The 15,355-nt window shown below is 43.9% G+C and overlaps 1 protein-coding gene across 1 annotated transcript in view; it reads right to left on the bottom strand.

Moving 5' to 3' along the window:
* The window catches only part of Abca13 (ATP binding cassette subfamily A member 13), a 432,541-nt gene extending 431,048 nt beyond the window's left edge, over nucleotides 1-1,493 (bottom strand). The window contains exon 1 of the mRNA XM_076545963.1: nucleotides 1,213-1,493. Within this exon, the coding sequence (XP_076402078.1) occupies nucleotides 1,213-1,281 (69 nt within the window). The 5' untranslated portion in view covers nucleotides 1,282-1,493. The remainder of the gene's footprint in view (nucleotides 1-1,212) is intronic.
* Nucleotides 1,494-15,355: the final 13,862 nt, after the last annotated feature.

Raw genomic sequence — 15,355 nt, 5'->3', positions numbered from 1 at the left:
TGTGGTGAACACATTAAGTACACTAACCATTCTGGCCACCTCCCCAGGAGGAAATCAACTAAGATACCTGTATGAGTCAACTAGTAAATGTCAGAGCCCACTCAGAAAGCAGCACACTCCACCACTCAGGAGCGAGGGAGTCTGGGTACCACCCATCACTCCATCACTGGGCTATTGAAGTTAATGAATTCACATACACAAAAGGAAAAGAACAATGTGTTCATGGGAAGCCAGTTTCCTCTGGAACACTGTTTTGTGGGAAGACAGGTGTAGATCCCACAACTTACATGTTAATGAAATCCACTGTTCATCAAAGGAAAACCTCACTGGCAGAGAATAACACATTCACAGTTCATCAGAAAGCATGTGTCTCACTTGCTTATCTCTGATGTCAAACCTTTTGTGCAATCAAATTCTCAACTCGATTCTTCTGATACTTATGTCTCAGGACAGAGAAACTCTCCTTTAAACATTTGCTTTATTTTGAGAAGAAGGGGAGGATACTCGGCTGAAGGAGTCAGCCATATGAAATTCAGGTGTCATGACTGGCAGGTCCACTGCTGAAATGGACATTTCTAGTGCTGAGGCTTACTCAGAAGCAGCAGGGATAAAAGACTGTTCATCATAACCATATTTCTGAGAGGTTTTTTTTTAAGCTGAGATATCTGTACAAGTTTGGTTTGCTCAACTCCACTCTGCTCAGGAAAGCCTAGCTGCTGTAAACTGAATGTAGTTCTGAAAAAAAAAAAAAAAAAAAGATGTGAAGTAAGACTAAGACAGGACATCATAGATTAACACTGAGGGCTGTATGGGTGTGGAGCCCATTTATGTTCTTAGACCTCCGGTTTAGACTCAGCATCAGCAACTATAATATTATGTTTATGCATTAAACATTTCTGATGCCTTGTTTCTTAAGTCAGAGGATTTGCAACTCAGTTTTTGTAACAAAAGTCCCAAATGCCAATTCTTTCAAGCTCCACTTGTCACTTTATTTCTAAACTATCCTTTTTTTCTGACAGATTCTATTCAACAATAAAATGTCCGTGAGAGTTCAGCAATGTTAGCCTATAGGATAGGTTCTGTTGGAAAATAACTGCCTTCTGGGTCCCTCGTGGATGCTGGCACCTTCCAAGAAGCAGGGTAGGCCAGATCAGACCCTGATCTCTACCCAGTCCTCCCTCCCAAAACCCTCCGGAAAGCCAGGACACTTACTGGGTGCCGCAGTCTGCAAAGCCAGTTCTTCCAGAACAGGGCTTGGAACTGGCGTCCAGCGTGCCCCATGCTGGCTGCTCCCTGCTGGCTTCAGGAAGTCAGCGTGCAGGGTCACTGCTTATATCTGCCGACCTTCAGCAGAGGCATGTGGTCTATTAGCCAATTCTAACAAAAGTGAGTGATGCAAGAGAGATTATTGGTGACTTGAATAAGGCAGGCATCAAATGTCTCCTGGTGTTCTGCCTCCGCTGAGAAATCTTATCTTTTCACTAGATGGGTGGTGCAGGCGAGGTCGGTCTGGGCTCTAAGCAGCTGCCCTAGGGGCCCTTCCTGGACATAAACAAGGAGCATGTCCATCATTTCCCAGACCCCACACAAGGGCACGTGCAGGAGAGACGAGGGCCACGTTTTCCCCTGACCTCCCTTTCTCCTGATGTAAGTGGTTGAACTCCACTGGTCCCCTCTTTCCTGTAATGTCAGGTATCACATTAATTTGCCAAGATATTTACATTTTGGTAGTTCCCCAGCAGACGCTTGGGAAAGAAAAGGGTCTGGGGTCTGGCTGTCGCTCATTTTGCCACCGTGCCCCTACTGCACACTATACCTGCAATCCCTAAAAGGAGGGATCGGGTGTAATTTTCAGAGTTCAAGCAAAGAGTGAGCTGCTCACAGGAGGCAAGTACAAGCATAGGAAGACACCATAAGCCTAGGGTTATTCCGGAGCCCCATATGATCCCAGCACCCTTGTGGTGACCATTCCCTTCCCTTTTGTCTGCATCCGCCCGCCCTCCCCATCCTGCGTGGCCCCTCCCCCGCACCTGCTCTGTGTATGCGTGCCTTTGGAGCGTCATTCACCTTATTCTCAAGACAAAGCCTTTCATTAGCCTAGAGCTCGTGCATTGTGCTAGTTGGACTAGCTGATAAGCCTCAAGGGTCCGCCTGTCACCGCCTCCACAGTGCTGGGATTACAAATTTGTGCTACAATCCCCAACTTTGTACATGGGTTCGTGGACTTGAACTCGGGTCCTCACGCTTACACTGCAAATGTTTTGCTGACCTGCATGTGCTCCTTCAACCAGCTGGCTGGGAGCCAAGGGATTGCTCCATGGTCACAAAGGCCGGGCACTCCTCAGTTCCTGTGGCCCCTAGCTGTGGCCAGGACATCAGGCAACACGGCATTGTGGTCTTCCATTTCATAAAGCAATTTTCACAAGCTCTGGCTATTCTATAGTTTTTGCAACAGGAAATAAGGACACAGGTGACAGTAAAGGAACTATTCTATCATTTCAAAAACATTAATTTCATATTGATATCTGTTACGTAAGTAGCAGAGGGAGATCAAAAGCTTTTACATGACAAAGTGGAGCCTGCTGCATGTTAAGTGGGGTCCCCTGACCTCCTCAGAACATCTTTCCTTAGTTTTTTTTTTTTTTTTTTCTCCTCAGTGGCCTGCAGGGTTAGCCAAGCATTGTGACTATGGTTCTCTTTGCAGACAATACTTAGACCTCTGGACATCACAGATGGCTGCCATGTTTGTTTTTCTTTCTTTTTTTTTTTTCTTTTTAATTTACTATAAGGGAAAGCCCAAGCCATGAGACTTATCTATTTTATTTTTACAGCAACCTGATTCTATACTCCTGCACCAATGTTATGCCAGGGGTACACACCATGTTTCACTGAGAGATTTCTTGGGAGATACTATTAAGACTTCTCAGAGAAACACAGAGAGTAACAGACTGCTTGGCAGAATTGGCTCGTATACTCACAGGATGGGAAAATCCTCAGATTTCAAGTGAGGCAGCAAGTAAGGGACACAAGAGAGCCAATGGTGCAGTCCTGGGCCAACAAGCTCAAGACCCAGGGAGATGCTGGGTATGGGGGCTCACTCTTGTAATCTTAGTATTTGAGAGAATGGGACAGGAAAATGGCTGTGAGGTCCAGCACAGTCTGAACTACAGAGTAAGTCCAAGTCTCAAAAATTAAAAAAAAAAAAAAAAAAAAAAAAAAAAAAAAAAGGAGGAGGAGGAGCAAGAAGAGGAGGAGCAGGGTTAGGAGCAGAAGGAGGAGCAGGAAGAGGAGCAGAAGGAGGAGCAGGAGGAGGAACAGAGGAAGGAAGAGGAGAAATCCAAAAGAGCTGATGTTTCTATCCACATCTGATGTTTGTAAAAAGGTGATGTCTTAGCTTAAAGACTATCCAACAAGAATTCTTTTAGACAGGAAACAACTCCTTTTTTCTAGTTAGTTTTTTGATTCATGGGTTAAGACCCACCCCCTTGAGGGTCCATCTACTGTACTCAGTCGATCTACTGAAATGATTCAATGATCCTCACAGACACTCCCAGAATAATAACTAATCAAGGACCAGGCATTCTGTTGTCCAGTCAGGTTGACACATAGAAATTAGCCACAGAAAGTCCAGTTCTGTTAACCTGGCATCTTAACACATCTTAAACCAAGCATCATTTCCAAATAAAGACAAAATTCCATTTGAAATGGCAAAACTATTATGCCTACTGCCATAAACACACTAGCTGCTTCCCCAGACAGAATTTTCTGTACAGTAGTTCACTTTTTTCTCAACATTCCATACCTTGAATACCATGATGCAACTCCATCTCATGCTGCATGGTGAGCTGATAAGAACAGAAAAAGCAGGGATATATGGCATACAGACTCTAACCAATATATAGTCATTTTAGTGATATCCCATAACCTAAACACTACAATGTAAATACATCTCATGTTGTCTGATAGGGTGGTAAGCCCAACAAGAGAAAGTTTTTTTTTTTTTCCTTATGCACACAAACAAGTTCCTAACAACATAGAGCAACAGCATCAGCCCTGTCTGGACTGGACTAGTATTCCACATACTTTAATCACAGGGAAGGTAATAGTGAGAGATGCCTGAGGGCTTGTTCTATTCCAGACAACCTATTTGTTACTTCCATCATGCTGTACTTTAATTGTGGTTTATACTACTAACATTCTTCACCTTGTCTCTGGTGGCTAGGTGCTGCCACTTGGCCTGTGCCAATCTGGAATCCAGTTACTCCCACTGCATTTAGGTTTGTGTATCTGAGTGGCTATGGTTCTATGGGTCAAAACAAACAAACAAAACCAACAACAACAACAACAAAAAAGCAATGTAGCTAAAGTTATCTCCAGTCCCACCACAAGCCAGCAGCCACTCAGACTCAAATAAACACACAGTCACTTATATTATTTAAATTGTTTAGCCTAATGGCTCAGGTGTCTTGCTATCTAGTTCTTATATCTTAAATTAACCCATTTCTATAAATCTATAACTTACCACATGGCTCGTGGCTTACCTGTATCTTACATGTTGCTTCTCATCGCTGAGGTGATCATCACCTGACCCAGCCTTCCACTTCCCAGCATTCTCCTCTCTGTCCCGCCTGTACTTACTTTCTGCCTGGCTACTGGCCAATCAATCAATCAATCAATCAGAGCAACACATTCACAGCATCCCCAGTAAAACAGCAATCACGGATCTCTCAAAAATGCTGTGGCTCCTTTCCCAAATTTGGTTCTCACAATGATGCTAGGAGGTATTTCTGTTGGACCCTCTCAGGTAAGTGGGGGTTAAATAACAAACCATTCACCATTCCAATCTCCTTAAACCTTTGAATACCTTCCATTTTTAATGTTATATCAAGGCAGATCTAGTATTTATAATATATTCAAAGTGGATCATATTAGGTCCATGTTTCATCCAAACATCCAACCCCTCCCCATCTGTGGTGGTTTGAATGTAATTGGTGCCCATAATCTCATAGGGAGTGGCACTATTAGGAGGTGTGGCCTTGATAGAGGAAGTGTGTCACTGTGGGGACAGGCTCTGAGGTCTCGTATGCTCGAGATACACCCAGTGTCTCAGACCACTTCCTGTTGCCTGTAGGTCAAGATGTAGGACTCTCAGTTCCTTTTCTAGCATCATGTCTACCCACACGCCACCATGTCCCTCAATGATGATAATGGACTGAACCTCTGAACTATAAGCTAACCACCCCAATTAAATGTTTTTCCTTTATAAGAGTTGCCGTGGTCATGGTGTCTTTTCACAGCAATAGAAACCCTAACTAAGACACAGACTCTGAACCACAACACTAAGTGCAAGATGTCTGTTCAGGGAGCTCATACTGGTGAATTTGGTGATGTACCTAAGTTTTATCTTCCTTCTGGTTCTTCTTCAGCCACAATGTCTGTCTACAAACATGTTGCCAGGATTTCTGTCTAACTAGATTGTAAAATTTAAGTATTTGTTGGTCTAGAGGAAAAGAGGGGTGGTAAAAGATGGCTTCTGGGGAAAAGTAACGTAGACTTCAGTGGTCTGCCTCAAGGAGAGCCATGGCAGTGTCTTTAAGTATCCAAGTAATCCATTTAGAAGTTGGGGGAGATGCCACTTCTGTTGGAGTGAGAGAGACTTCATCCATCAACAATACGTATCACAGGAAAGAAGACCAATGTCCCCAGCCTCATCAGTGCTCCCATTACCACTCTCAGAGTCCGACTGCCTTTGAGTCACTGTTCACACTTACACTGTACCTCAGCCAATTCCAGAATGATATTGTGGATTTGATTTTCACCAATCCCCATGTAAACAACAGAGGGATTCTCTTTAAAGGAAGAAGGAGATTTCAAAACAAACAACACTTGAACTGAGAGTCTACTCCATGAGTTCATTTATTTCTTTTTCCATTTTGTACAGTGACATTTGGAACAATCAGGTAATGTTTGTATTCTTATCATGGAAAGTATAAAACAGAGCCAGTGAGACCCTCTGTGCAAGTCATTTGGTGAGAAGTATCTAATGGTGATCTCTGCTCTCTGTACCTAGATCATGCCATGGACTATTAGGTACTCTCTTCACTATTGGGAATGGAGTTATTAACATTTTAAAAATACAGTAAGATCAAAGAGCCAATTCTAGAAACCTGAATATATATTCAGAAATTCCCTCCCTAAAATTCTATTTCTCTAGAACTATACTTAATAAGAAAATCTATATTAGCCAGAATTATTAGTGGAAGCAGGAGCTTTACAGTGTATCTGTGTCTATGTCTACACCTATATAAGTTATAGATGAGATAGACAATAGAATATAGATGATAGATTAGATAGATAGATAGACAGATAGATAGATAGAGACAGATACTTTTAATTATCAACTTGATACAATCCAGAATCACCTGGGAAGGAAGTCTCAATGAGGGATTGTCTAGATGAGGTGGATATGTGGAATATGTCTGTGGGGGGTTTTCTTAATTGCATTAATTGCAGTGGGAAGACCCACTCACTATTGGTGGTTTCATTCTCTGGGGAGGGGATACTGACTTGAACAAGCACAGAGGAAGCAAGCTAAGCACTAGTGTGAATACATGAATTCATTGCTTTCTGCTCTTAACTACAGATGTAATGTGCCCAGCTACTTCAAATACACCTTGACTTGGATGATGGTGTTTCAAGATAAGCCCACCAGAGACCACCATACAGACACCTTAAAGCTGAAAAGAAAGTATTGACAGCCAATGTCTGCATGAGAAACTTCTCCCAAATCATGCATCCTCATTCTTACAGCCCTTTGTCTTTTATGCACAAAAAGCCACACCCTTATTGTCCTACTTCAGTTAGCAAGCAACAGAACTACAGAAGCCAAAAAAACAGGTCAGTACATTCAGGAACTATGGACTAGGTCTCTGATAGACTAGGACTTTGTTCACATTTTGGTAGGTATGGGGGGGCCTATGTGCTAGCTTTAAGGCCAGGTTGGTGCCTCTAACATGGCAACAATTGTGCTAAGGTCTGAGGACCTATTCCTATGGGCTGTAACCTGAAACTGTGAATCAGCTAAGTCCTTTCTCCCTTAAGTTGCTTTTGTTGGAATGTTTTATCACAGAAAAAGGGAAATGAAACTAAAACAGGCAGGAAAGCAGGTAAATGATACCCATGGGTGTGGATAAAAAGATTTACTCTAAGGAATTTCTCAAACAATTACGGAGTCAAGCATGTCTCAAGAGCTGCAGGAAGATTCAGTGAAGTAGAAACAGATCTAATAACACAGGTTCCCTCTGAATCCCCCACATTCAAAACCCACAAAGAACCAACATTTCAGTAAGACTGAAGAACGGGAAAGCTCGGGTACCAGTTTAGAAACCATCGGGCAAGAAGAACTCTGTTCTGTTGAGGGGATGGTCAGACTTCTTTCCTATTCAGTCCTTCATCTTGTTGTGGTCCGAGGCTCCGAGTCAGTCCAAGCAGACACAAGAGGTTACTGCAATGCAAGTTTCAATCTGGGGGCAGCACAAAAGAATGAAGGAGGGGACTGATTGATCAGGGCCTCGGAACAGACTTGGGAGCTGAACTGAGACCCCCAAATGTCAGTTGAAGCAAGTATTTAAGGACAGAAATTGCAAACATTTATTTCCAAGTTTTAGTTACAATTGTCACCAGTCAGGATTTAGAGATCAGGGGCTTTCTTGAATGTTCCATCATTGTCAACTGACATACTATGCAAGCCTTTCAGTCCAACCAATCAGATTCATTTGTTCCTTTTGTGGTTAGGAAGAGCTACCATGTTTCTAGAGAACTAAAATTGCACAAGGACTATGTCTATGGTTTAAGGATGAGGTGGGTCAGCTATTGGACGGTTCCCAGCTCCTCCAGGGCCTGGGAACCTGAACTTTGTTTCACCCTACAGGTAAAATGGAGTCTGAAGTCAAAATAGCAGTGCTGTGGGATATTCTGTATGCTGTAAATGTGTTGCTTTAATTGGTTGATAAATAAAACACTGATTGGCCACTAGCCAGGCAGGAAGCATAGGTGGAATAAGCAGACAAGGAGAATTCTGGGAAGGAAAAACAGAACTGAAGAGGAGAGGTCAGCCTGCCATCCAGGGAGAAGCAAGTAATGGCACACAGGTAAAGCCATGGAACATGTGGCAACATATAGATTAACAGAAATGGGCTGAGTTTAAGTACAAGAGCTAGTCAGTAGTTAGCCTGAGCTAGTGGATGAGCAGTTTTAATTAATATTGAGCCTTCTGTGTATTCATTTGGGTCTGTGCAGCTGCGAGACTGGAGGGCTGGGGGACCATGGGAACTGGGTGGCACCAGGAAAACTTCAGCTACATGGCAGTAGTTAGGACAAGGTGCTTTTTGCCTGTTCCCAGCAATCTGATTGGATGGCACTCAACTACATGAGGCAGGACAATCTTCTGTATCTAGTCTACCAACTCAAAGTCTAATCTAAACACCCTCATGAGCACACCAGAATAGTGATGAAGAAATATCCACACTCTGTGGCTGAATTAATACATACAATAGTCATCAGAAATCCCATGAGTTTGGAATTTACTTTACAATTGCTCTAATCAAGATGTCTTACTACCTGCTGCAATCTTTAAGATTCAGAAAAGGGATTTTAGTTAACATTAGATTTCCATAAGACCCAACAATGCATGTCCTAAATACAAAGAAGAATGGAAAATATGGTTGTTCATGGCAACACTATCGACAAGAGCCAGAAGGCAGAAACAAATGAATGGGCAAGGTGCAATCCTCCATGCAATAAGACAATATTTGCCATGTAAACAAAGAACTCATTAAAACCATAATATAGATGAATCTGGAATACCTTATGTTGAGTAAAAGAAATCAAACTCCAAAGGTTACATACTATATGACTTCATTCACATGGAATGTCGAGAGTAGGTAAGTCCACAGAGAGAAAATAAATTGATGTAGAGATGGGAATAGGGGAAACTTGTAATGGGTATGAGGTTTCCTTTGGAATGATGAACATGACTTTGGAACTAAATAGAAGTGTTGGTTATACAATGTGCTGAAGGCACCAAACACTGCAGAGTTGCTCATTTTGAAACAGTAGATTCCGCCTTTCCAATTCTCCCTTCTAAGTCATTCAGAGGAGTTTATCATAACCTGATAAACTGGATGAATCTGCATCTTGAAACCTAAGCATTTAGACTTTCTGTTTGTTGTTTTTACCTTGTGCTTGGCCACTCTGTGAAATGCTGTCCCATCACTCTCATGAATGTTAGACAGCCCCTAAACATTCTGTTCAGAAGGGCTGTACAAAACCATCTCCCCTGGAATTCACTAATTATAATTTGGCAGTCTTTTCCCTGAAAGCTCAATACTACCTCATGTGTCTGTTATTGGTGTTTCTGTAGACATTTCAGAGTCCTTATCATAGTCTTCTGATGATGTTAACGTTGCTGCTCTACACCCAAGTAGTCAAGTGATGGACTTGCAGGCCAGGACAATCCCTTTTCATTGTGAGGTATCCATCAAACAAAACTACTCAGGCATAGGTTTAAGCTAATAGAAAGTTTTTTTAGTCTGCTATCAACTACACAGGGTGTTTGGGATCCTAGTAGCCCCCAGCCTATTTCAGGATGAGCCTTTAAGCACAAAAAACATGTCCTGGATTGGCACACTTCAGTTAGTGAAAACAGTTAGCCAGAAGCAGAACTGCAGAAGCCAAAAGCAAGATTAGTACATTTAGCGACTTTCTCAGAATGACTTTCTCTGATGATTAGTTCTTTGTTTTCGTTTTGGCATGTGATGCTGTCTGGATGCTGAATTGTGTAGCCTGAATGCTACTTCCATCATGGCATCATATGTGCTAAGGTCTGGGAGCTACTAAGGGTCTGGGGGCCTATTTCCCACCACCATTACTTTCTTCCAGATCCCAAAGAGCCTTAAGGAAGTGGCTGATATAAAAAGGAAAAAAAAAAGCCGGGCAGTGGTGGCGCACGCCTTTAATCCCAGCACTCGGGAGGCAGAGCCAGGCGGATCTCTGTGAGTTCGAGGCCAGCCTGGGCTACCAAGTGAGTCCCAGGAAAGGCGCAAAGCTACACAGAGAAACCCTGTCTTGAAAAACCAAAAAAAAAAAAAAAAAGGAAAAAAAAAAAAAAAGATGTCAGCCATTGCGCATAGATGGCCACAGTCTCCAAGAAGGTGCTCCCTTTAACCAGCTGTAGAGAAGCATATTGTCAATAAGGGACATTCTAGCACCTGCCCCCATCCCCAGACTAGGAGGGAACCAGGTGACTCACCCTTGCCTCAGGAAGGAAAGACCAACTTCATCGCTTCCAAGTCCATGTGCTCAAAGTAAGCGGAGACTGGAGGAGACGATGGCACAGAAGATGGTGGAAGCCTGGACAGACATTCAATAGGGGTCTTTTGCCTTGGTGAGCTGAGACAAGCATTCCTATACTGAACCAATGGTTAGTGAGCCTCACGAGCCTACCCCATGGTCATTAGGAGAGGGCTTGTGCCTTTGTCTCTCTCCCTCTTTCCCAATGATGTCCTCCCTCCCTCCTGACTATGCCCCCCTTCCTCCTTCAACAGGAGGCTAAAAGAGAATAAAATTTGTCCATAGGGAATTCTCCAGTTCCTGCTTTCTCAGCCAATACTAATCCCTACAACCTATAACACAACGTAAAATCAGCAGAAAAGCACCTGTGCAGTGTCCAAGATGAAGGAAATAAAAACTCCAACAAGAGTTTGGGCTGTGCAGTGCTACTTTGAGATCTTTGGCAGCAATTAACCATGCAGCTCACACACGATTGAGCCGGTATGATAATGAGTATTCAGAGACGGGTAATGCCTGGTGGGCACTCACCAACCTAAGACAGAGCACCTGTGTGGCCTGGGCAGGTGTCTCCATGACGGGTAAGGTGTCCTGCTGACATCCCACGCAACCCAAGTCAGAAGCTCATTTTTTAATAAAAGGGGGACCTGCAGGGCCCTGGCCCCCATTTTGGGTAACTGTTGCCTTGCTTGTGGACCTTGACCTTGATATCCTCCCAATGCTAATTCCCTGCCAGGTTCCACCCTCCTGAATGCTTAAGGGAAGTTCCTTGTCTGTGTATCCTGAATAATGGGCATTAACAGCTTAGATGCAAGATTATAAAATATCAGTAGCGAACTTCTGCCCTCCGGGGTCCTCCCATTGTGCTGTAAGCCTGTAATTAAGACCTCATACCCCCTTCAAGAAATGACATTCGACATTTAAAATTTTATATATATATATATATATATATATATATATATATATATATTTGAATGAATACTGTGAATGTAATCTATGAATACCACAAATGTGATTAATATCATGAGTGTAATTTAAAAAATAAATAAATAAATAAAAAATAAAAAAAAAGAGTTTGGCCTGTGGGGTAAGGTGCATAGTACTGAGGAGACAAGAAGCCATGGATAAGGTAGCAGTGAGGCTCGGGCATAGGGGAGCCAGGCAGGGGTTGGATTTCTAAGCAAAGAGAAGATGCTGGTACTGGACTGTGCCCTGAAGGATGTCTAGTCAGCCTGTAGTTGCCCAGGTACATGAGCTAACTCTGGCCTCATTGTGCTAATCAGCAACCCTGTGAGGGTAACTACTCTGGTGAAATAAGCAGCAACCAAAACATCTAGTTTCTCACCATGCTACCTGTTCCCAGGTTTTCCCACTCCAAAACCAGCTTGCCAGGAAATTGGTGTCTGCCATAAATGGCTGCATCTCATTGGCTCATTATGGAAATGTTACCTCTGGCTGCCAACATAATCATTTGTTCTACATCTTTCTACTCAGTAGAAATCAGAGCATTATTTAAAAGAGCAGATACAGTACAGACAATCTGAGGAGGAAACCATGAGAATGAATTTATCAGCAAAGGCATGCTAGTTCAAAGGAGACTAGGGAATGGAAATTTCCTGTAAAAAATTGTTTCACAGTGGATGGCAAGGAAAAGTGTTATTGGCTGAACCATGTTCTTCCAAGTGTTGTAGCCTGTGTTAGTTTTTAATAACAATAAGCAGCGCTGTTACCATGCAAGGAAACATCAGAGGCACGAGGCACAGCAAAACACAGTATCCGAGCTTTGTTAGGAGGAAGGGTAGGACAGAAGAGAGCATGGCCAGCCTGTGGACGGGACATGTGAGGAGGAGAGGAGGAAAGAGCAGAAGAGAGAGGGGAGGAGTCTGTATCTGGATTTTAAGGATTCCCCTGCACATGCGCAGGTAGGATTACAGAGCTACGCCATGCATGTACAGATTGCGTGACTGAGCTGCATGCATTTACATAATCATGCAGCACACTGATGATTGTAAGACTTAAGACCCCTTGCTTAGCTACTGAACTGTGCATGTGCGGTCATATAGCTAGAGTGGCAGAATCCTAACATTCGGAATTTTTGCTTATTATAAAAAGCAGGTGAACAGGAATGGGGCATTGGTTGACTTTTGGGGGGTTAGGGAAGGAGGCTTCCAAGGTAGACAGACATCCTCGGATGGTGGGGTGTTGTCTGCTGCCTTGGACCTGTCCATCATCCCTCTCAGCCTGGGACTCTGGCTGCTTGTGTCTGGCAGGATGCTGGTGAGACAGAGAAAAGCTTAGAAGAAAGATTTTTTTTTTCCTTTGAGGGGTTCCCAGGGTGACAGAGGGAGTCCCGAGACCAGGAAAGTTTGGGTTTGGCACTTATCTGAAGTAGATCTGACCTGTCCAGATGGATTTAAGCTGGTTTCTGGAACTTAGAAAAAAAAATTAAACATATTAAGAAGCAGCCATGAGAAAATTAAAGTCTTGGGCTGGCGACCATGACATGACATTGTAGTGTTTAGTACTCTGCTTATATTGGTTAGTGTGTGTGTGTGTGTGTGTGTGTGTGTGTGTGTGTGTGTGTGTGTGTGTGTGAGAGAGAGAGAGAGGGGGGGGGGGCGGGGAACATGTTTTTAATTTTTACCTGAGATAAGCTTTATCAGAGACAGATTATTTTAAGGCACCATCCAGGAGACACAGGTGATCAATTGAGAGCATTTAACAGTAATAGATTGTTATGTTAAAGTCTGTTTTTGCAGAAGCCAGACACTTTTGGGTCTGGGGGTATTCCTTACCACCTGGGTATATCTGATAGTCCTTGGACTACAGCTCTCTGGTGATCCTGTAACAATTAGCTGAGTAGTTCATTAGAAGAGGGAACCAGGAAGAGAAAAGCTTGTGGGGTGAGACCTCATTCTTCTAGAATTTGGGACAAGGCAGTGGATCCTGATGTCCTCTGGAACTTGAGAGAAAGCAGGGCCCTGTCTGTGTCAGTGTGCATGAGGAGGAGAAGCTCTGCTGATCCCAATGTGGGTCCTGATCGTAAACTCATTTGCATGCATCCTAGCCTGCTTCCAGACCTGTCTGTGCTTCTCAGGGCTCCTGAGAAGGGTGACAGCAAGGCTGTAGTTTTCCACTGTGGCAAACTGAACGTTCTGATGCTGAGCACTACCAGGAAAACGAGGGAGCCTGCTTTACTTTGCTTCTTGTTAGTCATTAAATACTTACCAAGGGCAGCTTGGGGAGGCAAGGGTTTATTTGACTCACATGTTCCAGTACATCATTAAGGGAAGCCATGACAGAAACACACTTCAGGAACCTGGAGGCAGGAAATGAAGCACAACCATACAGGAATGCGGCTTTCTGACTTGCTCCCACCTGTAATGATGTGCTGCTGGTTATCTAAGGGTTCACCAAATTCATTCCTTGGCACAAAGAATTGAGCAGCTAGGAAAACCAGAAGATTAAGCCATGGTGAAAGGGTCAGTGACAGCTTTATCCCTTCAAAATGGGAGAGACCTAAGGCTGATGTCCAATAAACAGAAGCTGGCTTAGATATCTTAGGGCCACCGGGTCCTTCTAGTTCTCCTATTGGTCTTGTTTAGAACCTGCCCCCTGCTTTCCCTCCATTTTTCCTCACAATGTATTCCTGGAAAAAAGAAGCCACCATTTCAGGAAGGTTTTTTTGTTTTTGTTTTTGTTTTTTATTTCCTTGTGTATTTATGTCCCTTTAACTGTTTCTTTCTCCTCCCTGAGATCAACTCTGATTGCTGTGTGTATGTGTGCTAGGAGTGGGGGTTGGGGGACCACTCTAGCTGCTTCATACCAAGAAGGAGCAGAGTCTATGAGGGGTACTAGTCCAATAGAGAGGGTACTCCCATGAGGCAGGCTCCTGGGGCTGATCCAGGGGCTGTGGTAAAATGCTGGCAGGCAATGAATTCAGGGCTCTACCTACAGACCATCTATAGAAATGAAGGGGATGGTAGAAATAGGTCTAAGGTTGGTCCCAAGAATGATGAACCCAGGTACTGCTTTCAGGCACTTTGATAGACTAGAAATACTATGAGATCGCTCCCAGATGAATTCTAGAGAAGGCGAGAAGAGATGTAACCATCACTTGATTTTTTAGGCTGAAATAAGAGTGGGCTTGTCTCTCCATATGGATAGACACTCCAGTGTTCAATTGAGCCAAGGGCATGACATCCCAAATCTGGCTGATCAACGTCTTTCAAATGACCTTCTCAAATTCCTTATGAGGGACCCTCAAGAAATATAACAGGGATGCTGATGGTTGTCTAGTGGTTTAATGAGTTCTTTGGCTGGCACAAAGAATTAAATAACCAAGAAAGACAGCAGACAAAGCCTCAGAGAAAGGGAGAGTAACCACTTTATCCCTTCAGGGGGGAAGAGACCTGCAGCTCAAGTGTGCAAAAAAGAAACTGGCTCTGGACTTGCGTGGTAGCTGAGTTGGTGATAGCTCTCCTGCATCCTCACCACCAGGTTACAAGCTCTCCAACACTGCCCCAACTAGCTCACCCAATGCTGCAGGCAGCAAGGCCAGTTCTCCCACTCTCACACCCTCTGGAGGGCTCACCCACGATCACACCACCAGGGCCAGCTCTGCTGTATTGTCCAGGTAAGGTGCAGGGCCTGCTCTCCTGCTGTCGTGTCCCAGAGTCCAGCTGTGTTTCTGCCTCAGGTGTTCAATGGGGAGGGCATCTTTCTCTCTCCCACGCCATGGTATGGCAGATGAGGGGGAAGGGGTGGGGTCAACTCTCATGCCCTCATGCCCTCATCCTCAGGGTGGGCTCACCCGTGCCCCTAACAACAGGATCAGCTCTATTATGCTGCCCAGGCAAGGCACAGGGCCCACTCTCCCAAGTGTTGCAGAGGGTCAAGGGCAGAGCCCACAGAAATCTGGGCCTTCCTACATAAATTAGCAATTAAGAAAATACCCCCACAGCCATTCCCACAGGCCTGTTCAATGGAGGCATTTCATCAATCGAAA

This window comes from Peromyscus maniculatus, chromosome 10, assembly GCF_049852395.1.
Source record: "Peromyscus maniculatus bairdii isolate BWxNUB_F1_BW_parent chromosome 10, HU_Pman_BW_mat_3.1, whole genome shotgun sequence".
NCBI lineage: Eukaryota > Metazoa > Chordata > Mammalia > Rodentia > Cricetidae > Peromyscus > Peromyscus maniculatus.
The sequence above is the reverse complement of the archived record's forward strand: the minus strand, read 5'-3'. Positions and strand labels throughout refer to the sequence as shown.